Here is a 25,498-nt window from a genome sequence, read left to right as displayed (position 1 = left end):
AGGTTTTAGGGATTTCCCTAGCAGTCTAGTGGTTAGGACTCTGGTGTTTTCACAGCTGGTGCCCAGTTTCAATCTTTGGTTGGGGAACTAAGATCCCACAATTCTCACAGTGTGGCCAAAAAAAAAAAAAAAAAAAACCTCAAGGTTTTAAACTTTCACCTCAAGTCACAAAGAACTAGAAAGCATCTAGATTAACCCTAAGCTAATTTGCAATTTCTTATAGCTACAGGGTCAAACTCGCTGAAAATCATACCCCAAATTTAGCTGTTTGGGGGAGGAAGGGAAGCAAAAACAAAAAAGAAACCTTAAGTTGGATTCATAGACTTGCCATGTCTCATGTTAAAGTTACAGCACTGAGAGGGAGTGGGCTTGAGACTCGGAACGGGGACCTCCGGAGGAACTGAACCAAGAGGACAACTTAGAATGCTCTGCTTGCTCTGAGCCTTTCTTGCCAGCACTAACAGCCTATCCTTTTGTGTCTGAGGAGACTAGCCTTGCTTTAAGATCCTGCATAAGCTCATCTAGGGAAGTGGCCTTGTGAAGAGAGTCATGTGCTTCTCAAGACCCACCCTGACCACCCCTGAGTGAGTCTAGACTCGGATCTCAGTGTCCTCCTGATAGAGCAGTGATTGGCTTCCTGAGGACAGTTAGAACAACGGGGTGAATATAACATTCTGTCCAAAGGAAACCCAGAGACAAAAGCACTCAGAAAAGAAAAATAGCTTGCAAAGGAGATTTTTAGAAACAACATTAACAAAAAAATACAATAGATTTTTAAAAATTCCACAAAGTTACCAACGTTACTGAGTTTATAGTTCATTTGTCCATGATGGGAAAATAACCATTTTTTAATATCATATTCACAAAGGCCGTGACATCTTTTCTCAGGCATCAGTACTACAAAAGGCAAGGACAAAGTTGGTTGTTTTCGTTAGGGAGTGAGAAATTTCCTGGGGAAAAATGCTTAAGATTTCATTTATTTGTGGGAACTAGAATTACATGGTAACATTCCTTATTTATCTCAGAGTAAAAACCGTTTTGCCTTCTATTATCTTAGCTTCTAACAACCATTCTCCAATAAAAGGAACCAGGGTGAAATATTTGATTCGACAGCTAAGACAGGGAGAGTACAAGATGAGGCAGGAACATCTTTTAGCAGAAAGCAAGAAAATGCTCTAAGAATGATGGTAACAAGCTAAAAAGACACAGAAACCAGATTGGAGAGATACCTTCTGGCCAAAAACTGAGCATCAAATAGCAATTTTTTTTTTAAAGAAAAGAAAAAAAATAGCAATGGATTATAACCCATTGATTGAAATTTAGACAACTGTATGGATGTGAGAGTTGGACGGTGAAGAAAGCTGAGTGCCGCAGAATTGATGCTTTTGAACTGTGGTGTTGGAGAAGACTCTTGAGAGTCCCTTGGACTGCAAGGAGATCCAATCAATCCATCCTAAAGGAGATCAATCCTGGGTGTTCATTGGAAGGACTGATGTTGAAGCTGAAACTCCAATCCTTTGGCCACCTCATGCGAAGAGTTGACTCATTGGAAAAGACCCTAATGCTGGGAAGGATTGGGGGCAGGAGGAGAGGGATGACAGAGGATGACATGGTTGGATGGCATCACTGACTCAATGGACATGGGTTTGGGTAAACTCTGGGAGTTGGTGATGGACAGGGAGGCCTGGCGTGCTGCAATTCATGGGGTCGCAAAGAGTCAGACATGACTGAGCGACTGAACTGAACTGAACTGAGTTCATGGTGATACAATTAAATAAAAAGTTTGATGACGAACAAGATTTTTACAAACATGAGAAGACTAACATAGCAGTGAAGTTTGGCATCACCACCTTAACCAAAAGATCAAAGTGATACCATTTGCTAATGGAACAAATTGAAAATATGTGTCACCTAATGGGACGTATGGGAAGAAAATGTCTCTCTGTGATATTCCTTCCAGAAAAGCATACCTGAACATAATCATGAACAAACATCAGAAACTTAAGTTAAGGGCCTGAATCTTCAAAACCGTCAGGTCAGAAAGACAATGAAAGACCAAGGAACTCTTCCAGAGTGAAGGAGGATAAAAGGCAACTCAATATACCACATGATTCTGAATAGGATTCTTTTACTATGAAGGACAGTCAGACAGAGGAAGACAAATATCATATGATGGCCCTTATATGTGGAGTTAATTTGGTTCCAAACTGGGAAAGGATACGTCGTGGCTGTGTATTGTCACCCTGCTTATTTAACTATATGCAGAGTACATCATCCGAAACGCTGGGCTGGATGAAGCACAAGCTGGAATCAAGATTGCCGGGAGAAATATCAGTAACCTCAGATATGCAGATGACACCACCCTTATGGCAGAAAGTGAAGAGGAACTAAAGAGCCTCTTGATGAAAGTGAAAGACGAAAGTGAAAAAAGCTGGCTTAAAACTCAACATTCAAAAAACTAAGATCATGACATTCAATCCCATCACTCCATGGCAAATACATGGAAAAACAATGGAAACAGTGTCAGACTTGATTTTCTTGGGCTCCAAAATCACTGCAGATGGTGACTGCAGCCACGAAATTAAAAGATGCTTGCTCCTTGGAAGAAAAGCTATGACCAACCTAGACAGCATATTAAAAAGTAGAGACATTACTTTGCCAACACAGGTCCGTCTAGTCAAAGCTATGGTTTTTCCAGTAGTCACGTGTGGATGCAGAGAAGGCGATGGCACCCCACTCCAGTACTCTTGCCTGGAAAATCCCATGGACGGAGGAGCCTGGTGGGCTGCAGTGTGTGGGGTCGCGGGGAGTCAGACACGACTGAACGACTTCGCTTTCACTTTTCACTTTTATGCATTGGCGAAGGAAATGGCAACCCACTCCAGCGTTCTTGCTTGGAGAATCCCAGGGATGGGGGAGCCTGGTGGGCTGCTGTCTATGGGGTCGCACAGAGTCGGACACGACTGAGCCACTGAATTGAGCCATAAAACCAAGGAACTCCTGAGCCACGAGGAACTGTAAAAAGCCAAAGAGGATGATTCCTTGGAGCCTCCAGAGGAAGCATAGCTCTGCTGACACCTTGATTTCAGACTTCCGGCCTCCAGACTGTGAGAAAATAAATTTCTGTTGCTTTAAGCCTTCCAGTTTGTGGTAATCTGTTATGACAGCCCTAGGAAATGGATGCATTGTATTGTGGTTCTGTTGAAGAATGTTCTGTGTGTAGGAATTACACACTAAAGTGTTTGGCAGTGATGGGCATCATATCAGCAACCTAACCTCATACTTAAAATCCCTCTTTTTTTCTGGAACTGTACTTGAACCTTTATTGTACTTTTGAGATTGTTTCAAAATTTTTTCATTGTTAAAATTGAAAAAAACTTCTAGAGCACTTGACAGATCATGGAGGCTAGCAGGCTGGCAACTCCCGAGAAAATCTCAAGGTGCTCTGGAGGTGGCACAGATTCTGAAAGATACGGGAATTCAGAGCATGAATAATAAAGAGTCATAAGTCAAATGTTGGCATCTGCCTTCCAGTGTGTGCCTCTAATTCTGGATGAAGCAAAATTTCATCCAAGCCCTCTTAAGAAAACTACTCTTGAGGCAGATGGTATGAGACTAGAAATCCAGTCTTATGGAGACTGGTCTCTTCCCCACGGTATTCTTCACTGGATATTTCTTATGGTAGGCGGTTCTCCATGGAGTTTCAACATTCCCAGGACTATCTTTTCAAGGATGTTTGTGCATCATATGGTGTTTCTCTAAGTCAGAGGGCAGATTTGTTTATTGACCAGGAGAGCCTAGATAGAAAAACCCCAGAGGTATTCCAAGATGGAGAAGTTCCCTCTCCTAGGAAAGATTTGCTTATATTCCAGGATAATAAAGATAAAATCTCTTTCCAGAAAGGAGGATGGGCAGGTGAGGGATTCCTACACTTAGCATTTCTCAGCTGTGACACGAACTTGAGTGTGTGGTGTCTCCCTGGGTCTGCTCTACATTGCCTCCCTGGGGACTCAGGAGGCAAGCGGAGCTGATGTAAAGCATGAATTTTATGTTTCTGATGGGAAGTAAATAATAAGCTTTCTAAATCCAACTGGACTCACTTCCTTCTCAGCCAAACCTATGGAAGTTCAGAATGAGGTAAAACCGGTCCATGGTGTTAAAAGTCAGAGTAGTGGTGGCTCATGCAAGGGTCTGTGACCAGACGGGCATTTAGAAGCTTCTGAAGAAGTGGTTTTTTAAAAAAAGAAAAAAAAGATTTAAAACCTTTTTTTATTTGTTTACTTACTTATGTTTTGGCTGCACAGAGTCTTCGTTGCTGCATGCAGGCTTTTTCTAGTTGCAGTGAGTGGAGGCTACTCTCTAGATGCGGCGTGCAGGCTTCTCATTGTAGTGGCTTCTCTCATTGCATAGCACAGGCTCAGTAGTTGCGGCTCCTGGGCTCTAGGGCACAGGCTCAACACTTGTGGTGCACGGGCTTAGTTGCCCTGCGACAAGTGGGATCCTACCAGACCGGGAATCAAACCGGTGTCTCCTGCATTACAAGGTGGATTCTTTATCCCTGGACCACCAGGGAAGCCCTCAACTCTCTTTCTTGATCTGAGTACTGACTGCCCAGGTGGTTCACTAAGTGAAAATTCATTAAGATGTACACATAAGACTTCTCGGTGTTTATTATAATAATTGCATTACCACTTTTACATTAAGGAAAGAGGTCCTTTGAACTTGACAGCATTGAGAATTAAACTGCTCTAGGTTATCTAACCTCTGGCTATTTCCTTAATTACATATTCAACTATTTTTTTTCCTCTTCAAGCACCTACCTAATCCAGCTGCCCTAGCTTTCCTCAGATATGCCAAACTCTTTCTCATATAAGAAGATATTTGCACTTGACGTTATCTCTGCCAGAACCACTCTATTTCCCTAGCTAATTCCCTTGCTTTGACGTTATGGCACCTCCACAGGGAAGACTTCCTGGGCCACTTTATTTAAAATAATGTTAGTTGCTCAGTCATGTCTGACTCTTTGCAACCCCATGGACTGTACGCTGCCAGGTTCCTCTGTCCATGAGATTTCCCAGGCAAGAATACTGGAGTGGGTTTGGGTTGCCATTTCCTTCTCCAGGGATTGAACTCACATCTCCTGCATCTCCTGCATTGCAGGCATGTTCTTTACCTCTGAGTCACCTGGGAAGACCCAACTAGTACTGTAATGCATATTTATTGAAAAGAATCCACACATAATTGGATCCTCGAAGTTCAAAGCCATATTGAAGTTTAAACCCAATCAAGAGTCAAATTGTAGATATGTTTAAAAATCCAACTTATGATTTTCTGGCTTTCAATTGATGGGTTTAGCCCACTGACATTAGTTATAGTTAACAGATCTATTTTATGTTTTCTATTTTTCATACTTCTTTTTTACATATTTTTCTTCTTTCCTGCATTTCACTGGATTCAGAAAATTTTTGTGCTGAATTTGAAAGTTATACTCTGATTTTTATTTCCCAACTTTCTTTCCCAACAACTAGGTGTGATTATGTAAGCCAATAGAATGTAAGAAGTGTGGAACTTTCAGAAAAAAAATTGTCCAAAAGAAGAAGGTAATCCTTTTTCTCTTTGTTTCTTCCTGTAACTGCCCTAAAATGAGTAACTATGAGACCATGAAGTGATCTTGAGTATGGCAGAACTGGATGGAGTGCAGAAAGTTAAGAGTCCTGACAGCCCACCAGACAAACTTTTTTTACTTGAAAAAGAAAAAAACTTCTTTAAAAGTCACTACTCTTTTTAAAAAATTTTTTTTAATTTTTTTTTTTTTTGGTCACGTACAGCTGGACCTAATGGGCTCTGCTCATTTCCAAAAATGGCTTCCTTTATTATAATTCTCTAGCCTACAGGGTGAAGGTATCTCTCTCTTAGTCTAGACCCAATTTGTGGCACTTGGCCTCCCCTTCCAGACTTCCTCTACTCTAACTCCCATGCACAGTTTTTGAGGTTTTCCTCAAAAGCAGACCCCAAGACAAAGACTTGACTGTAAGTAAATTTATCAATAGTTCAGATCGTAGGAAGTGAGAAGGTGGGGGAAAATAAGAAAGAAGAAGGAAAAGTATGAGAGCTATTGAAGTCGCCACTGTGGTCAGTGGGTACTTGACCCCACCAGGACCTCCTGAGAATCGTTTCCTACCCGAGAGATAGGACACTGGAGTGTTTATCCACCAGATTCCCTCCCCCACTGGCTGACAGTCATCCCGATGGGTTCTAACTCTACTGCAGTCTCTCCCACACAGAGATTGCCATGGCGGCAGTTCTGAAGAGGGCTGCATGGGACTGAGGTGAGATGCTGTCCCCACGAGGTGAGTCTGAGCAGGCACAGATCTGCACTCAGCTGCAGCTGCGGTCGGAAGACGACCAAAGGATTGTGACACTGGACACCAGCAGTATCTGCTATACTTGCCACGGGGTTTTCACAGTTTTCATGTAAGGGTCTAAGATCTACCAGCTTCTCTCTTGTTTCTGTGGCAGCTGTAGGGCTGAGTTTAGGAGATGAAGTCAATATAGCCTATGCTACTTTTATCTTGAACCAGCCATCTCATTTTGAAACTCACTTCATCCTGAACTTCTTCACAATGTATTTCCTATCACTTTAACTGCTCTTTTCAATGAATTCCTCTTCTATCTCCCAATCCTTAAATCCAGGGAGTTCTCAAGTTTACATTCATTCTGGCTTTTTTTGTTTGTTTGTTTAATATAGTCCTAGGTGGTGCTAATGGTAAAGAACCCACTTGCCAATGCAGGTAGATGTAAGAGACAGCGGTTTGATCCCTGGGTCAGGAAGATCCCCTGGCGGAGGGCATGGCAACCCACTCCAGTATTCTTGCCTGTAGAATGTCATGGACAGAGGAGCCTGGCAGGCAGAATCGGACACGACTGAAGTTACTTAGCACACTTAATAAACTATCTCATGGGATGAAGGGATAGTTAGGGGCTTTGGGAAGGTCAGGTACACACTGCTATATATAAAATGGATAACCAACAAAAGCTTACTGTACAGCACATGGAACTCTCCTCAATGTTATGTGCCAGCCTGGATAGGAGCAGGGCTTGGGGGAGAATGGATGCATGTATATGTATGGCTGAGTCCCTTTACTGTTCACCTGAAACTATCACAGCATTGTTAATCAGCTGTACCCCAATACAAAATGTTTTTGGTGTTAAAAACATACATAAAAATAAAATTTTAAAAATATATATACTATCTCACTAAACTACCTCATTAAGATAACTTAGTCTAGTATCTCAGTTACCATCTCTAAGAAATGACACTTAGATCTTTGTTTCCAGCCCAGATTTCTCTCTTGACCTCCTACTCCAAATTTATCATCCTATACTCAACATCCTCTCACAGATGTAATCAAATCTAACATGTTCAAAAAAAATCTCATTATCTTTCTACATTTCCATATTCCGTATCTCAATGAATGGCATCTTCACCTAACTTCATCCAAGCTAGAAATATCAACAACATCTTTGACTACTTTTTCTTCCTCACTGTTTGTAGTTAATCACTTGCAAAATGGGGTGGATATTGCTGCATCTTTCAAGTCTCCCATCTCCTTCCTATTTCCCACAGTTATTAACTTGTATAATCTCTTGTCTGAACTTTAAAAAAACACATACACACACCAAAACATGTGTTCTTGCCTTTAGTTTCCTCCTTTGCCAAACAAACTTTGGTCATATCAGTTACACCAGCATACAGTTTAGTCAAGACGTTTTACAAGGTTTGTTATGAAAGTCCCAGTCTTTCCTCCAAAACTCCCAATTTCCTGCTTCACAGAGGCAACCTCTTTCAACACTTTGGATGGACTCTTTTGTAATTTACTTCCTTTCTTTAAATAACATGCTTATAGTGTTACTTCTTGATATTTCAGTTTTAAACAATATCCAATGTTTCCTGACCACCGATGATAGAGATTAAGCTTTCTTTCTCACACACACACACACACACACACACCACCCCCATCATACATCCTTTCATTTTCCCTAAATACAGCAGCAATACTGTAATTTTTAATTAGATCAGTGTTTACACGATTATAGTTATATAAACACTATTTACAGTTGAGCCATGTGTGTACCATGATTGCACATTTCTACACAATATTTTTCCTGGTGTTAATGATCTAGCTTCTCCCCCACCCGCCTTGCTTAGTTTTCTTTGTAGTTATTACTAATTCATTATCATTCTCCTAACTGATAAATCTGCTCAAACACATCCGTAGTCCATCCACCAGTTTCATCTTCTTGAGGACATCTCTTGTTTTTTTTAATTGACGTATATCTGATATATAATATTTTATTAGTTTCTCATATACAGCATAGCAATTCAGTAGTTTTACAGATTATACTTTGTTAAAAGTTATTACAAGATAATGGCTATAATTCCCAATGCTATACAATATATCTTTATTGCTTATTTATTTTAGACATAGTAGCTTGTACCTCTTAATCCCACACTCCTAATTTGCCCCTTCCCCCTTTCATCCCCCCTTTGGTAAGCACTGGTTTGTCTTTTTTATTGGGTCTGTTTCTGTAGAAAATCGCTTCTGACTTGCTCCAGTTCGGAGAAGTTGGTTGTTAGCCAGTCTTGATGTATGGTTGTCATCCAGAGATTCTGCTTTACTATCATCCTGGCTATTTCTTTCACTGCTTCTCATGGTGGATTTTGTTAGCTGATTCCTCTATCTTTTGTTCCTTTGGTTTACTCCCTGAGTTCAGATGGAGTACATCTTCTGAAGCTTCCTGAGAAAGAGAGCAAGGTAGGAAAATTTTCAACACTGTGCACATTTGAAATGACTTATTTTACCCTCACTCTTGATTGACAGTTTCTTGGTATAGAATTCTAGATTGAAATTGTTTTACCTGGGAATTTTGAAGGCATTGCCCCAAAGCCTTCTGACATCCCATGTTGCTGTTGAAAAGTATCATGTCATTGAGATTTTTGATTATTTATACAAACTTGTTTTTTTTCTCTCATTGGAAGTTTCATAGGATCTTTCCTTGAACCACTGTTTTGAAATCTCACAATGATGTCGTCTACAGTGAGCCTATTTCCATTCATTGTTCTGGTATTTAATGGAACCTCTGAATCCAGAGACAAATGTCTTTCAAATCAATAAAATTATATCAAATTATTAATATAGTCAATTATTTTCTCCCTCTATGCTCTCTAATTATTCAGATGTTGAATCCACTGGACTGGCCATCTAATTTAAAAAACAAATTTCTCTGCTATTTTCCATTCTTTTTTTGCTCTAGTCTAAGCTTGCTAAACTTTTTTCAAGCTTATTTTCTACCCTTTTTATGTTGTTTTTTAAAAATTTCTTAGTCTTGACTTCTGAGTGTCTCTTTTTTGTTCCCTAAAATGCTGGTTTTTAAAAATAGCATACCATTCTTATTTTATACATGCAATATTAATGAGAATATTAAAATAGTTGTTTTATGGACGTTTTCTTCCCATCTTTCCCTGTCTGTTCAATGTAAGCAACTCTGTTTCTTCCAAGTTTTCTTTTTGGTCCTGGTTTTCCTTTGGGCTCTAACTTAAATGCTGCAAGCTTTCCTAGAATTGTTGATGATCCTAGACTGTATGTTCCTATTTAAGAGAGGTGCACAAAGAATCTGACTGAAGCTCTGAGCAAGTGGACAGAGCTTGTCAACTGGGGGCTGCAACGTAAAGTTGTCTGGGTTTCCTCTGCAGGATCTTGGGGTCTGTTCTCTTGGGTGAAACAGATTCTCCAGAGAGGAGCTTTCTCTCTTCTACCTGGAGGGATCACCCTGATGACTGTATTTTGAGTCAAGAGGAGGATGAGGATTGGGGACATGTGTCTCAACATTCACAAGGTTTATTTTCACCTTATCCTCCTTTTTCTTTTTTTCTTTTCTCAGTGTGGAGCCCCTCGCTTTCTAGGAAAAAGTCTCTCATGTTATTTCAAAGTGGGAAAGGGGCAGTCTTGTGGAGTGGAGGAGCATCTATCTAATTTTAAATAAACTTTCAAGCCATCCTGTTATTTTCAGTCCCACTTTTACCTCTACTTCCAGAGGTACTTAATGTCACCATTTCCTGAGCCATTGAGAGATTCTGTGAATGTATTAACACATCACTTTGGTTCTTGTTTTTTAACCTTGGGATTCAGCTTTCTTATGTCAGTCATATCAGTTATGGCTTTTACAGCTACTTTCCAGTTCCCAAATTTTTATTGCTGTCTCTTAATGTATTTGTACCATTTGGGTTTGTACTTAAAAAAAAAATCCCTCTACTGTATTAGTGACATTTGGGAAGGGAATGTCCAGAAGTCTGCCAAATTTTGGAAGAAGGTGTCCTCTAACTCTATTTCTTCAACTCCATTCCAATTGAGTTTCAGTTTTATAGATTTTTTGTGTGTGTCCTTCCTGATTAAACTTCATTCGTAAAAGAACTTAACAAATTTATTCATCCTGAGGAAGTGTAATGAATTAGAGTTTAATGTATTATCTCTTCCCAAAGTGTTTTAATTTGAGCAGGGACTAAATTTCTTATTTGCCTTAAGTCAAAGGGATAAAGAAATAAGAGTTTTAACTTTTTTTTTTGGCTGTTCTGGGTCTTCATTGTAGTGTGCAGGCTTCTCTAGTTGGCATGCTGGTTTAGTTGCCCTGCAGCATGTGGGATCTTAGTTCCTTGACCAAGGATGGAAACCCTGTCCCCTGCATTGGAAGGCAGAATTGTTACCCTGTCCCCTGCATTGGGAGGCAGGATCCACTCCATTGGATCACCAGAGTAGTCCCTACAGTTCTAATTGAATAATTTCAGGCACCCATATCTAAGTGTTTTGGAGACCCTGAGAAGCCTTTGTTACGCTTTCTTAAATCATAAGCTACTCTGTTGAGGTAGGTCCAATTCTGCCCATGAATAAAGGCTTGTGATAATGTTAGTGTCATTGTAGGATAAGAATAAGTAAGAGTATCTGCTCAGTTATAATTCTATCCCACTTGCATGTTGTGGAAACTACATATCGAATAGATGACTCATCATCGTAAATACTGATATTAATCTAGAGCAAAACATACATTTTATTGTACTTACAATAAGTATATAGAGACAGACATCTTCAAATACAAACAACTCTAAGTAGGCCTGCTTTATATAGACCTCTTCACACAATTAGTGGTTGTGACGTATTATGAAAATACAAAATACCATATAAATGTATGACAATTAGGTCAGGAAAATAATTATAGTTAATAATATGATTTAATAATATGACTAACCATCTTAAACTGTTGAGTAATAATAATAATAGTAAACAGCATATACTCTTGATTGAAGAAGACACAATTAGCTAGAATTTGATAAGGAGCATGTTGTGATTTTCAGCGAATGACAGAATTTGCCTCCAGCATTTTGGAGGCTACTGTACAGGGAATTAAGGTCAAATGTACCTGATAGCCAAGGACAGAGGTAACAAAAACAGGGGAGAAAAGAAGACAAGACTAGTAAAAGTCTCCTTAAATCTTGATTTCTGGCCCTATTATTTTGTTAAATACTACTATTACTAATAGTGAAAAAGAGTGAAATAGTTGGCTTAAAACTCAACATTCAGAAAACTAAGATCATGGCATCTGGTCCCATCACTTCATGGCAAATATAAAGGAGAAACAGTGGAAACAGTGACAGACTTTATTTTGGGGGGGCTCCAAAATCACTGCAGATGGTGACTGCAGCCATGAAATTAAAAGATGCTTACTCCTTGGAAGAAAAGTTATGGCCAACCTAGATAGCATATTAAAAAGCAGAGACATTACTTTGCCAACAAAGGTCCGTCCAGTCAAAGCTATGGTTTTTTCCAGTAGTCACGTATGGATGTGAGAATTGTACTATAAAGAAAGTTGAGTACCGAAGAATTGATGCTTTTGAACTGTAGTGTTGGAGAAGACACTTGAGAGTCCCTTGGACTGCAAGGAGATCCAACCAGTCCATCCTAAAGGAAATCAGTCCTGAATATTCATTGGAAGGACTTATGCTGAAGCTGAAACTCCAATACTTCGGCCACCTCATGCGAAGAACTGACTCATTTGTAAAGGCCCTGATGCTGGAAAGATTGAAGGTGGGAGGCGAAGGGGACGACAGAGGATGATATGGTTGGTTGGAAAGCATCACCGACTCAATGGACATGAGTTTGAGTAAACTCCAGGTGTTGGTGATAGGGAGGCCTGGCGTGCTGCAGTCCATGGGGTTGCCAAGAGTCAGACACGACTGAGCAACTGAACTGAACTATTACTACTAACAACAACAATAATAACAAGTGTTCATGCATTGCTTGCTGCAGATTGGACGTGTTAAACTACTTTACATATATTAAGAAATTTTCATACAATCTCATGAAGGTAGTTATTACCACACCCCCTCGCCCCCCAGCCTGAATTTTACAGATGAGTAAACCAAAGCACAAAGAGGTTAAACAACTTGCTGCAGTGAGTGGCAGAACTGAGATTATAAATCTAGGCTACCTAGTTCCAGAGACTGGCCCTAAACACCATTCTGCACTGCTGCTAGCATTTCTGCCTTTCCCCTGCTCAACTAATTCAATTACAAATACATATTTTCAGCATGGGCTGCCCAACACTGACTCCACCCTCATCAAGAATTTAATGGTCGTTTTGATAAAATGCCAATTCTAGCAAAGACAAAGTTCTCCAGGATGTGAACATTTTCATAATTTGTATCAACCCAACCTAAACTTGACTAGCCCAAGTCCTATTTCTTCAAGGTTTGCAGAATATACTGCTGCATACTATTTTAAAGAAACCTCCATACAAGTGCTTACATTGTAGCTCCACTTGTCTGTCCTATGCACTTCCTAGAATGCCTTTCGATTCTTTTCCCTCACTGATGTTTCCCAGAATCAACTGATGAACTGAATAGAAAATGCTATAGTGAATGCATTTTCCATCAAATGTTCCAAATTAATAACTGAATCATCTTACCAATCGTCAATCTGGGGCTTCCTGTTTTAATGTTGAATAAATAAATAGTCACAACAATAATAATAAAGTTTTACGGTTAGCAAAGCCTTCGTTGATTTGTTCTCATTCTTAGCATCTAAACCCACCGTTCCTGTTTGCCTTAGGAATACTGTGCTTTTTCTTGCCGGTCTTGCAAACCTGCCCTTAAAAGACGAACGTCTGAATTTCATATACATATATGGCTTCATTTTCCTACAAAATCGGCATTTACTTCCACTGGGAAACACGTCGCAGTGAGAACGGCTGTATTTTTTAAATGTAAGCATGACAGTGTGTCGGCGGGAGACGGCGGCGGCAGCGCCCAGGCCCCACTTCGGGGCCCCAGGAGGGCCGCGGCCTCTGGGTTCCTCTCCCGCCCCCGCGGCGTCCGGCCGCCCAGCCGCAGGGTAGGCCTGGCCTGGCGGGGGCCTCCCCGGGCCGCGGCGGCGCCCCCTGCAGGCCGCGGCGGGCAGAGCGGGCGGAAGGAACCCGAGCGGAGCTGCCACCGTGTCCGAGCCGGAGCCGGAGCCGGAGCCGGAGCCACCGCCGCCGGAGCGTCGCGGGGCCCAGAGTCCGCGCGGAACGCCCTCCTCGCCTCCCGCCACGTCGCCGCGCCCGCCGGAGCCGCCGCGCCGCCCTCGCACACCTGAAGCGGCCGGGCCGGGCCCGCCTCGGCCCTCTGCTCGTCCTCCCCGCCCCGCACCGGCCTTCACTCTGGAGCGGCCCCGGCAGCCGCAGCAGGGGCGGCGGCGGCGGATCGAGGAGCTCTCCAGGTCGTCCCGGGAGAAGCTGCTGCAGTCCCGGGACAGGATGTTCTCCAAGTTCACCTCCATCCTGCAGCACGCCGTGGAGGCGGTAAGGCCGCGGGGCTGCGGGCGCACGACAGGCCGGGGATGGCGGCGGCCTACGTTCCCCGCCGGCCCCGGGCAGAGAGAGCCCGGCGGCCTCGGCCCGGCGGCCCTCGGCGTCCCCGGCCCCGCGGAGGGGCGAGGCCCGGGGCGGGCGCTGCGGGGTCGTCGGGGCGCCGGGGGCCTCGGGCCTGGCTCTGAGCGGACCCCCTGCTCCCCTTTCTGCTCCGGGCCGGCGTGGAGCCCTTTCCCTCGCTCTAAGAAGGCAAGCGGGAGTCCCCGGGAGGACCGGCCCCGATTGGGGGTCGTCCGATTCCTCCGATGGGGCCAGGGGAGTCGGGGAGCACCTGGCAGGGTCTTGGGGCGCTCCCCCGGACTCCCTGACCGTTAACCTTCTCCGCAAAAAAGTGGTCAGCGTTGACCGAGACAAAAGAAACGGCCTACCACTATTTGGGTTTGTTTTGTTTGTGAGGGGAGGGCAGGACGGGGTGCTCTTGCTGGGGGGCGCGGCTCTGGCAGGGAGGCAGCCCACCCGACCCGGTTTCGTAATCTAGCCAGCTTTTGCTCGCGCAGGCCCGGCGGCCGAACTCAGCTGGATCTCCTTGATCGGTGTGAAATGCACTTGGAAGGTCTGATCGAGTGTGCTTTAGACAGTTTCCAAGCCCTCACCCAGCACCAGGACCATCTGTTTCCTTTCTTCTCTTCCTTTCCTGGACGCTTTTCGTCTTTCCTCCAGTTGTACCCCGCTTTGAGGATTTCAGACCCCGGCATGGGGAGACAGCACTCAAATCTCCTAACGCTACTAAAAGAGAAGTAACTCATAAGAACATGTCTTCCTGCTGATTCAGTGATAAGGGGTCGCGTTGCTTTATTTGGTTGTTTTACTTTAGGCTGACAGAATTGCCAAATCGAAAAATGTACCCTGATGAAGTTCTTAACAAGTGCTGTTTTGCTCGATGTGCTACTTGGCTAGTTTTTAAAATGTCATTCTCTTTCTGTGTTCAGTTTTGGGGTGACATAGCACATTCAGATCTAAATAACTTTAAGGGGAGAAAACACATAATTGCAATAGAACAGTTTTTATGGCCAGATAAAAATAAAATGGATTTTTAAAACTCAGTAGTGGAAAACTTTTGTACAGTTCTTAAGTGCTGTGTGAGAAATGTTTAAGAGTCATTTTAGATCTGCTACAGGTTCTTGAGAAAAGAAATGTATCAAATCAGGCAAGACAGGGTTTTTCATGAATGAAGAGCAGTTTATTACTCTTGAGAGAGATGATGGTTTTAGACTCTAAGGCAACTTTTAATTTTTCTTTCTTGCTTATACACCAGCTACAGCACCTTACTTTTAGAATTCAATTAAAATTTATAAAAAAACAGTGATATTTACATTTTTTATTATTCCTTAACTTAAAATATCAAGAATCATTTACTTTTTTGACACTGAATACAGCTTCATACTGAGATAATTGGGAATAAGAATTTATTACATCATTTATATTCTATACTAATTCAGGCTGATATTTACAGAAATAAGTACTTAGAAAAAGAAAGATGGCTTTCAGTGCTCTCCCAGTAAAGACTTATTTTTGTCCTGAGGCCTGCGTTTTCTGTCTGCATTATCTTCTTATAATTGTGTATGTTAGCATCTCCCAAATTATCCATGTAAATTGTCTGACTCTGCCTCTGTAATATCTAGGTTGTCTGCTTTGCTGAGGTTAGTGAGAAAAAGAGTGGATTATATTCACCTGCCCCTGGGAGTTAATGCACTGCATTTAGAAAAGTAATGTTTTTATTTACTTAGCATTACTGTTTTCAATTGTGATACTTACCTGTTTACCTTGATAAGCAGTTAAATGTGATGAAAATTTTTTGGTGTACTTTTTTTTTTTCTTTTCCCTTTTACTATTCTCTTGGAAACGAACCCATATGTAATGCTGAATAAGCCATCTTTGTGTTATTTGAAGAATATCTTTTTTTTTTCCCTAGCCCAAGATTGGTTTCCATTCATTTAGTTCCGTTTCTTTATTTGCTTGACTTTTTTCCTATGGCCTAATCTGACCATTCTTCAGTTCATTTCATTAGCTTTTCTCTATCCTCCTTTTAATTTGTGTGCCCAGTTAGTATTTTCTGATATAGTATTGCAATTATGATTATCAGGGTTCTACAGAGAAGGGAGATAATCCTGTAGACAGATGGTGACATGACCTTTTTTCAGTTGTGTCATTGTATGAATCTCTATAATGTTTTCTCAAGCATTTTGGTATTATTATTTCCTAATTTTGAATTTTTGATTCAATTGGATCCACCTTCAAATGTGTTTTTTAGGGTCAACCAGATACATATTCCGGAGAAGGCAACGGCACCCCACTCCAGTACTCTTGCCTGGAAAATCCCATGGATGGAGGAGCCTGGTAGGCTACAGTCCATGGGGTCGCTGAGAGTCGGACACGACTGAGCGACTTCACTTTCACTTTTCCCTTTCATGCACTGGAGAAGGAAATGGCAACCCACTCCAGTATTCTTGCCTGGAGAATCCCAGGGATGGCGGAGCTTGATGGGCTGCCGTCTATGGGGTCGCACAGAGTCGGACACGACTGAAGCGACTTAGCAGCAGCAGCAGCAGATATATATTCATTTAAATAGGGTTTAGGTGTAGAGTTTTCCTTATAGTTTAATTAATGGTTTCTTCTCACTTCCTGTTAACTACTTAAAAGGATGAAATACAACTAAGATAATTTGAAAGATCAGTACTTGAAGATGTGTTATTAATCTGATAGGCCACAGTTTGAGTTTAGGAGAGAAATTCACACCTTGAGCAAAAACAAAAACTGTAATGTAACTCTTGCCTCCTTTTTCAGAAATGACAGTTTTCCTTCAGTATAGAAATGATTGGCTAGCAAGAGTCAGGAAATTAGCTAGTTGCCACAAGTCTGAAATCAGGCCTTTCATGTAGTTAGTTCTGAGGTGGATCATTTTAGCCCAGCTTCTCCAAAGGATAAATAAAACACCTTCCATTAGTATAACTCAGTATTTGCTGAGGGCCTTAGTCTGTGTGAGGTAGTCTGCCAGGGACTAATATCTTGTAATTCCAGTCAGTTCCATCCTTGAAGGCAGATTTACTCCAGGAGAATAAAAGGGCAGTTTCAGGAAAGAATGTTTTATCTGTCTTAACTAGTTAATTCAAGGTAAGTCATCTTTCAGAATTTGGATGCATTATTATTTTCTTGTAAAATTATAATTAAGATTTAATGATGATTGTTGAGACTAGCAATTCCTTAAAAATCTACTCTGCACTAGGAATTAAAATGTCAAATGAAATGTAGCTAGTGTTTTCTTAAGTGTATTCTTTTCCAACAAGTGCTCTTTAACTGTCTTCCTTTAGTCACCAAGCATACATTTTAGGAGCCCATCAAGAAAGCACAGTGTGAGTTCATGGTGAGACTGCATTGGTAGACAAAACAGATGCACGGGTTGAAGTATAAGCCATGCACAAGCTTGTGGCCTGGCCCCTAGAGCCAGACAGAGCAGGGTTCTAGGCTTGCCTCTGCCCCCTACTTCTTCACTGGACAACTTAGTCTTTGTATGTTTCAATTCCTCATTTTTGTTGTTCAGTCAGTGAGTCGTGTCCTACTCTTTGAGATCCCATGGGCTGCAGCACAGCTGGCTTCCCTCATAATAAAATGGAAGTAATTAGATCTATCTGATAGAATTGTGAAAATTAGAGTGACGAGTACTTAATGCAGTGCCTGGCACATAGTAAGTGCTTAATAAATGTTAATCATCATTATTATTATTTAGATAGTTGTCCTGTTAGTGAGTTCTGTAGGAGGAAGGGAGCAAGCACTTAGGCTTGGAAGGCTCCCTGGAGGAAGTGAGACTTGAGCTGGACTTACAGAGGCAGAGGAGATGGGGGGGGTGTCAGAAAATTGCCTGGAGGAAGAAGCAATTTAAAAGAGCTGGGCAAGGAATGTTGATGCTACCTGTGAGGCTGCAAGCGTGGCTCTGAGAAGCTAGCTCTCATCTGAGTTATCAGTTAGGTGGGTCCTTTTGTGTGGTAGGTATTTTGGGGAAACACCTCCAGGTTTTTAATGACCAGTAGTGTTGCCTTCGGCAGGTCAGTGAATGGCTCTAAGTCTCGACAAGAGTTTGTTTGGGAAAAGTCGGAGTTTATTGTGAGAATTTAAGACCGCATGTAAGTGTAAACTTTGGCACTGTGCCTGGCACATAAAAATGAAAGAAAAGTGAAGTCGCTCAGTCATGTCTGACTCTTTGCGACTCTGCGGACTGTAGCCTACCAGGCTTCTCCATCCATGGAATTTTCCAGGCAAGAGTACTGGAGTGGGTTGCCATATCCTTCTCCAGGGGATCTTCCCTACCCAGGGATCGAACCTGTGTCTCCTGCACTGCAGGCAGACGCTTTACCCTCTGAGCCACCAGGGAAGCCCTGGCGCATAACTGCTCACTAAATGGCAGCAGCTGCCCTGTATTCACTCAATAACCGTTACTCAGTGCTTACTGTGTGCCATCATTGGAAACTGGGGGTTCGGTGACGAACAGGATGATATAATCTTTGTAAACTCATTGAGTTCACACTCCAGTGGAGGAGATGGTAACACAACAGTCACCAACATGGGCTCAGGGCTGGGAGAGCGGGAGCCGGCAGTCAGGGAGAGGGTGCCGCAAGAGTGTGTGGAAAGGACCGTGCCCTCGGCAGGAAGTCTGGCCAGATTTCTCCGGGAAAGGGATATACCCTGGAAATTCCCTTGGAAAAATTAAACAAAGCATAATACTTACACTTAAGAAACTCAGTACATTTTTTGAAACACCAAATTTCATTTGGGTTTGTCCCAATTGTTAATACAGAATTAATTAATTAATGACACTTGTTAATACTGCATAAAGCTAGTGTTTTAAAAGGTCTATAACACAAGAGAAATTCTATATATTTTGAGGAAGATTCTAAAAATAAGTAGCTGATTAAAACTGGCTTTTTAATCTAAAAGTTTCAGGAAGATTATTTTCCCAGATTAATTCTTTCTTTCCTATTTCTCTAATTTTTTTCTCAATCTCCTATGAGTTTTTTCTATGTTCCTGAAGTATAGTAACCCCAAAGATTTTTAACTCCATTGTTAAAGATCTTAAAATCTTTAAAATTGGTTCATAACATTCTATTTGGAAATGAGAGGAATATTTACATTCTCTTAATGCAGTACTATTCAGAGTGGTGTAAATAGGGACATATGAAAAAGCTGGCAGAAAGATGTTGATGATTGCAGAAAAATTTCCAGGTCCGTTTGTTTCCTGATTACGTTTCATCTTCTGGATTGAAACACTTAGGATATCATGACCAATGTTTATAATTTACTCAGTAGTTTGGAAATTGTTTTGAAAGGTTTTGAACTTTGAGGTCTTTATGTGAGAACCAATCAAAATGGAACAAGTAGAAGTTCAGAAGTAACATGACCTCTTTTTTTTTTTTTTTTTTCATCTTCACTTTCCTAAAGATGAATGATCTCAGACAGTTCCCTGAATTCTGATGCTCCTTTTGGATAAAGTGCTAATGGAGAGCTCATTGTGAGCATTTCTCCATCCTTGGTCGCAGGCAGTTCAGATATGTAGCACTGCAAAAGGAAATGTTGGTCCCGAGTTCCTATGGGCACCAAACATTTCTGAGCAGCATCATAGACTGCGAACTGTGATTTTTTTTTTAATTAATAATTAACTTTCCTTAAACTGGTTTTATTTAACGTGCTTGCTGTGTAAGAAAGCACATGACTTTTGAGTAAAAGGACATTTAATTTTCTAATCAATGCCGCAGAGATGCTTTCTGGCATTTATTTCTACCCAGTTCTGAATTATATGTTGATTGTGTGTAACGGATGTTAAATAAGGAATAGGGGACAAAATGAGACGCTATTCTAAACAGCTCATGCCTGGTTTTAATGTCAAGTGGCTTCTATTTTCTGTAATTATCTATGAATAGTAAGTCCTAGGGTCTGGCAATTCAGTGTTTTCTGAAGAGGAGCCATGTCACCATCACTGGGGAACTTGTTAGAACTGACCCAGCCCACACTTACTGAATCAGAATCTGCATTTATTAGGTACATATAAGTTTAAACAGCAGTAACATGACCTCTTAGGTCATCTGTTTAGATGAATCTGTGAAAATGGAAGGTTTTGCTGCCATGGTTGAGGTTCCCAAAATGGAAACCTACTTGCTATTATGAAAACTGGGTCAGCTGTACTTTCTGGTGAAAATTTATTGACAATGCTAGGACTGGGAGAGCATTCTCTCTCTGTCACTCATTTTAAAGAAAAGAAAATATTGTAAAGGTGCATCCAAATCTTTTTCTATCTGTTTAATACCCATTTAAAATACTTGTAAGTTTGCAATGAGATGGTTGAAGGGATATGATTTTGGCCTTAAGACTTCTGAAGTAAATTTCAAAATCAAAATGTGAGACATTTTTGACTTTGTGGAATTTAAATTGGTAGTGTCTTGTTCATGTGGTCATTTTGCTAAAAATATACACTGCCTAATCTAGGCTTAAAAAGAAAAGCTTTACTTCTATATGACATTGAAAATAGAGAACAGTTTTAATCTGATTACAGGGTTGACTTTGGTATATGTTTTAGTAGTGGTGATGTGTAACTAGTTATATAGCAGCCTTTTACTGTTTTGCATTTCAAAGTCCTAGGTACAAAGATCCCTGGTTATCAATAATTTCATTTTACTGATACTTTAGTAATAGAATATTGTGTGTTTTCATTTAACTCTGTTACTTTTGAAGTCATATATAGTAACTACTTTCAAGGAAGGAGGAAAAAACCTAATACTATAATTACTAATAACACTGATAAATGTGTTTTTTCTCTTTCTTAATAAATCATTTTACTTTCTTGGATTTGACAATTGTTTTTGTTTCTCCTTGATATTTGACATACAGAATCAAATTAAAGCTCATTCTTTATTAATATGCTGCTTTTGCATCATTAGTAGAAAAATATAGTTATACTTAATAGGAAACTTTTAATGCCATTTTCTTAATTGTTGTGGTCTTTTTGTTTGTGTTTGTGTAGCTTGCACCTTCTCTTCCTTTACAAGAAGATTTTGTTTACCACTGGAAGGCAATTACCCATTACTATATAGAGACTTCAGGTAAGAAACCGTGCTGATATTAATTAAACAGAAAATTTATGAAATATTAAAATACATACAAACTACTCTTCAAAGTTACTTTGCATGAGACTCATAAGCAACTTGTTTTAATTCCTCTCACTCATAAATACATCTGTTGAACACCTACTATGTGTAAATGTTGTTCTGGGCACTGGGCAGTATGCCCCTCACATAGACAAAAATATCGGTCCTAACAGAGCTTGTATATTGATGGTTGTTGTTTAGTTGCTAAATTGTGTTTGACTCTTTGCAACTCCATGGACTATAGCCCGCCAGGCTCCACTGTCCATGAAATTTCCCAGGCAAGAATACTGAAGTGGGTTGCCATTTCCTTCTCCAGGTCCTTCTCCAGGGAATCTTCCCGACCCAGGGATGGAACCCTGTGTCTCCTGTAATGACAGGCTGATTCTTTACCAGTGAGCCACTCGGGAAACCCAGATACATTGATTGTATTCATCACTCTGTCATGTCTGACTCTTGCGACCCCATGGACTATAGCTTGCCAGGCTCCTCTGTCCATGGGATTCTCCAGACAAGAATACTGGAGTGGGTTGCCATTCCCTTCTTCAAGGTGTATTGATTAGGAGGAAGGAAACAATAAACAAGTACACATAGTGTGTCAGATGATAAGTGCTAAGGAGAAAAGGAAGCAGGCTGAAAGGGATGGAAGTGTTTGGGGAGTGGGGACAGAGCCATCGGAGACAGGCGGCTGTTTAAGTTTAGAGAAATCCTCATTACCCCAGGTGACTTCTGAGCCGAATTTGAAGGAAGGAGGAAGCAAGCCTGGAGGTGTCTAGGGGCAAAGATCCAGGAGAGCACACAGTGCACAAACCATGAGGCTGCAGGGTGCAGGACTTGGCATGCACTAGGAACCACGGGCAGTGTGGCTGGAACAAAATGAACAAGGAGAGAAATGGGAGGCAATGACATCAACAGGGGAGGGTTGCAGGTTCACCCAAGGCCTTGTAAGCCATTGCGAGGGCTTTGGCTTTCACTCTAAGATGGGGAGCCTTTGAAGGGTTTTGAGCAGAGGTGTAGCATAATCAGCTTTAAAGAGATCACTTTGGCTTCTGCAAGAAACTTAGATTGCAAGTGTGCAGAGGTGAAGTTGGTAGAACAGTTAGGGGACTATTGCAATGGTCTGAGCAATGTCAGTGGCTCAGACCAGGCTGGACATGATGACAAGTGATTGTACTCTGGGTATATTTTGAAGAAAGTTGTTGATGGATTGAATATTGGGTATGAAAGAATAAGAATCAAGGATAACTCCAAATACTGGGGCTTAGGCAGTTGGAATAATAGCAGGAGCACTCATTGAGAATGGGATGAGGAGACTACAGGAGGAGCAGGTTTGTGAGAGCATTTTGGACTTGTTTAGTTTGAGACACCCATTATATGTGCAGCTGGATATTGTCAAGCAGACAGTAAGAAAGAGGGATCTGGGATTTAGGGTGGAGCTGTAAACTAGACATGGAATTGAGAGTCATCAGCATGTAAGTAGGATTTAAAGCCATGAGCCTGGCTGAGATTACCCAGGGATAGCTACAGACAGATGGAAGGAAAAAAATATTCAGGAACTGAGCCCTCATACTCGGTGTTTAGCGACTGGGAAAATGAGAATGATAACAAGCAAAGGAGACTTTGCTTTTGCCAGTGATGTGCCAGGCTGCCAAGAGAGAATGGTGTCCTCGAAGCCGGAAGCGGAGAGAAGGATCAAAGTGTCTAATGATGTCAAGTTGCTGAAGACTAGGAATGGATCGTTGGATTCAGCATGAGGAGCTCATCAGTGGTCTTGATAAGAGCCCTTTTAATAGCAAGGAAGAGAGAGGAGACCTGATTGGAGGAAGTGTAAGAGACAATGGACAGAGAGCACATTTGGATAGTGTGTGAAGACCACTCTCTTGAGGAGTGTTAGTGGAAAGGAGAGCTGAGAGACAGATCATCAGCCACAGGGAGAAGTGGGCTTGGGGGGCAGGGAGTAATTTTTTTTAAGATGGGAGGTACTGCCATTTGTACTTTGGTGAGAATGAGCTAGTAGAGAAGGAAAGTGGGCCCAAGAGTCATAGGAGATAATTTCTGAGCCATATCCTTAAGTTGGCAAGGGGGTTATGGGATCCTAGTGTATTACTGAAGGCTTAGCCTTCATAGGCTTGTGGACAGCTCATCCATAAAATTAAGACAGAAAGAAAAACATACAGGTGTCAGTGCAGGACAGGAGTGGACATGGTGTGGACGTCTTTGGAAGTTATCTTCTTTGTGCTTCAGTCTTGCTTAGTGAATAGGCTGAAGAGCAAATATGGGGAAATGTGAATAAATTAGGTCAAAGTTTGGCAAAATTTTTCTGTAAAGGGTCAGACAGTAAACATCGTAGGCTTTGTAGGCCATACAGTCTCTGTTGCAACTATTCAATTCTGTTGTTATAGTGCAAAAGCAGCCTTCCACAATACGTTAAAAGAAGAGCATTCCTTTGTTCCAGTACAACTTTATTAAAGCAGATGGCAAGGCTGGGTTTGTTCCATGAGCTGAAGTTTGGCAACCTCTGAAATAGGAAATAGAGTAGTAGCCTTGCTCCATAGCCACGTAAGCTCCCTTAAGGAATATAGAGGTAAACGCTAGTGGATGTGCAGATTGAACACATATTTTTTTAACTGAAAGAATACATGAAGAAAAAAAAAGTTGATTCGGCAAGCTGGTGGGGTCATAGATAATTCTTTAAAAGTAAGAAATTCCTCATCTTTATGTAATAAGTGATAATCAAACTATCTATACCTGTAAGTGTAAAGTATAATTTTGACCTTAATTTGGATGTTTAGATGGCAGATCTATAGAAAAGTTTTTTGACAGGAGCAATCTTTTCAAAAAATGACTATTCTTAGCCCTTGTGAGTATTTCACCCCTCCATAGTCTTAAGGAAATTCTTTAAAGGAAGGCCTGTAAGTTCTTGCTTTAAATGATTTTTTTTTTCTTTGCAATCTCATAGCAAAAGCAAGTGTATATGTTACAATAAAATATGGGACAAAAAAGTGAGTTGGGCACAGAGAAAGAAGGAAGAAGGGAGAAAACTAGGAGGCAGTGTCTGACCCTGGGCTTGAAAGGATGAGCAGTAAGTTTTGAGGTAGATAAGGAGGGCAGAGGGATTTCAGTAGAAGGAATAGCTTATGCAAAGGCATTGGGGTCTAAACGTGGTTTGGGATGGTGAGAGTGGACAGCAGAAACTAGATCTTCTAGGGAGCTTGGATTTTAATCCTGTCAAGTTGAACTTATAGTTCATCTATTTCTCAAAAGAAAAGGTCTTTTTGTTTTTCTCCATAAATACGTGTAATCAAACCATGCTTAAATATTCTTTCCTGGAATGTTTATATAAAATCTGCCATTAAACAGGTGAAAAAACACTTTTAAAAAGTAAATTTCAAATAAAATTACACATCATCTTTTTTTAGTCCTAGGCTGCTCATCTTAGGAGAAAATGAAGTGAGACATCATAAGTTAACATTCCTTGAATTCTTACTGTGTGCTAAGGCCCTGGGTTTCACACACATTATTTCATTGAAGTCATACAGTAGCACTTACTGGTGTTGATTCGCTCCATTTTACAGATGTTGGTACTGAGGCTTAAGTAGTTTGCCCAGGTCACCCAGCTAAAAGCGACAGAGCCAAGACTTGAATCCAGGTTGTCCAAGTCCAGGTCTCATGCTCTTAGTAACTGTCCCATACTCAATCAAACTTGATATGTCTTCCTGGGAAACAAAAGTGACTCTTCTCTTTTCCTTGTTTTCTCCATAAGGCTTGAGTATTATGGTTTAGTCTATTATGGTTTAGTCTGTAGTATTTAGTTTAGTACTATGATTTAGCATTATGGTTTATATACATGTGTAAGTGTACAGACAAAGCTTTGTATCATGAGATACATAACATACCAGGATTGTATTGTACAAACTGTACCAGTACTAAGTAAGGAACAACAGAGACATAAAAAAAACTTGTCATTCCCTAACACACTTTATATTTAAACATTTTATAATACTTCACATTTTATTGAGTAATTTAACCCTTATATAATAAATTTAGGTCGGTAAAGCCGTGTGTTTTTACTATGTTAAAAGTATTCATGAATTTTTACTTTAAAAAAAAAATCAGTATTTTGTAAGAATTTTCCTGAGAAGCAGCTTTTACTTTGGGAATAGATATCTGCTGATGAGAGGAGATGTCAGAAATTTTCAGTGGAGGGTTTTTCTTTGGGCTCTTCATGTTATCAGATCTGGAGATGAATTGGGGGCAGTTCGAGTCTTGACTTCCCAGTGTTATAAAGCAATGTTTGTGCTAAGTTGCTTCAGTCGTGTCTGACTCTTTGCAGCTCTGTGGACTATAGCCCACTAGGCTTCTCTGTCCATGGGATTCTCCAGGCAACACTACTGGAGTGGATTGCCGTGCCC

The 25,498-nt window shown here is 41.0% G+C and overlaps 2 protein-coding genes across 2 annotated transcripts in view; one reads left to right on the top strand and one right to left on the bottom strand.

The window, feature by feature from the left end:
• Positions 1-7,687: 7,687 nt before the first annotated feature.
• Positions 7,688-13,868, bottom strand: LOC145539456 (uncharacterized). Its single transcript, XM_081573527.1, has 2 exons — positions 13,143-13,868; positions 7,688-8,799 (listed from the first exon to the last, which is right to left on the bottom strand). The coding sequence occupies exons 1-2, from the start codon at positions 13,866-13,868 to the stop codon at positions 8,701-8,703; spliced, it is 825 nt and encodes a 274-aa protein (XP_081429653.1). The 3' UTR covers positions 7,688-8,700.
• The window catches only part of FHIP2A (FHF complex subunit HOOK interacting protein 2A), a 32,216-nt gene continuing 20,224 nt past the window's right edge, over positions 13,507-25,498 (top strand). Inside the window, exons 1-2 of the mRNA XM_081573526.1 lie at positions 13,507-13,890; positions 20,966-21,044. Of these exons, the coding sequence (XP_081429652.1) occupies positions 13,846-13,890; positions 20,966-21,044 (124 nt within the window). The 5' untranslated portion in view covers positions 13,507-13,845. The remainder of the gene's footprint in view (positions 13,891-20,965; positions 21,045-25,498) is intronic.

This window comes from Giraffa tippelskirchi, chromosome 2 (assembly GCF_054371585.1).
Source record: "Giraffa tippelskirchi isolate mGirTip1 chromosome 2, T2T-mGirTip1v1.2.pri, whole genome shotgun sequence".
NCBI lineage: Eukaryota > Metazoa > Chordata > Mammalia > Artiodactyla > Giraffidae > Giraffa > Giraffa tippelskirchi.
This window is presented reverse-complemented; position numbering and strand designations above follow the sequence as displayed.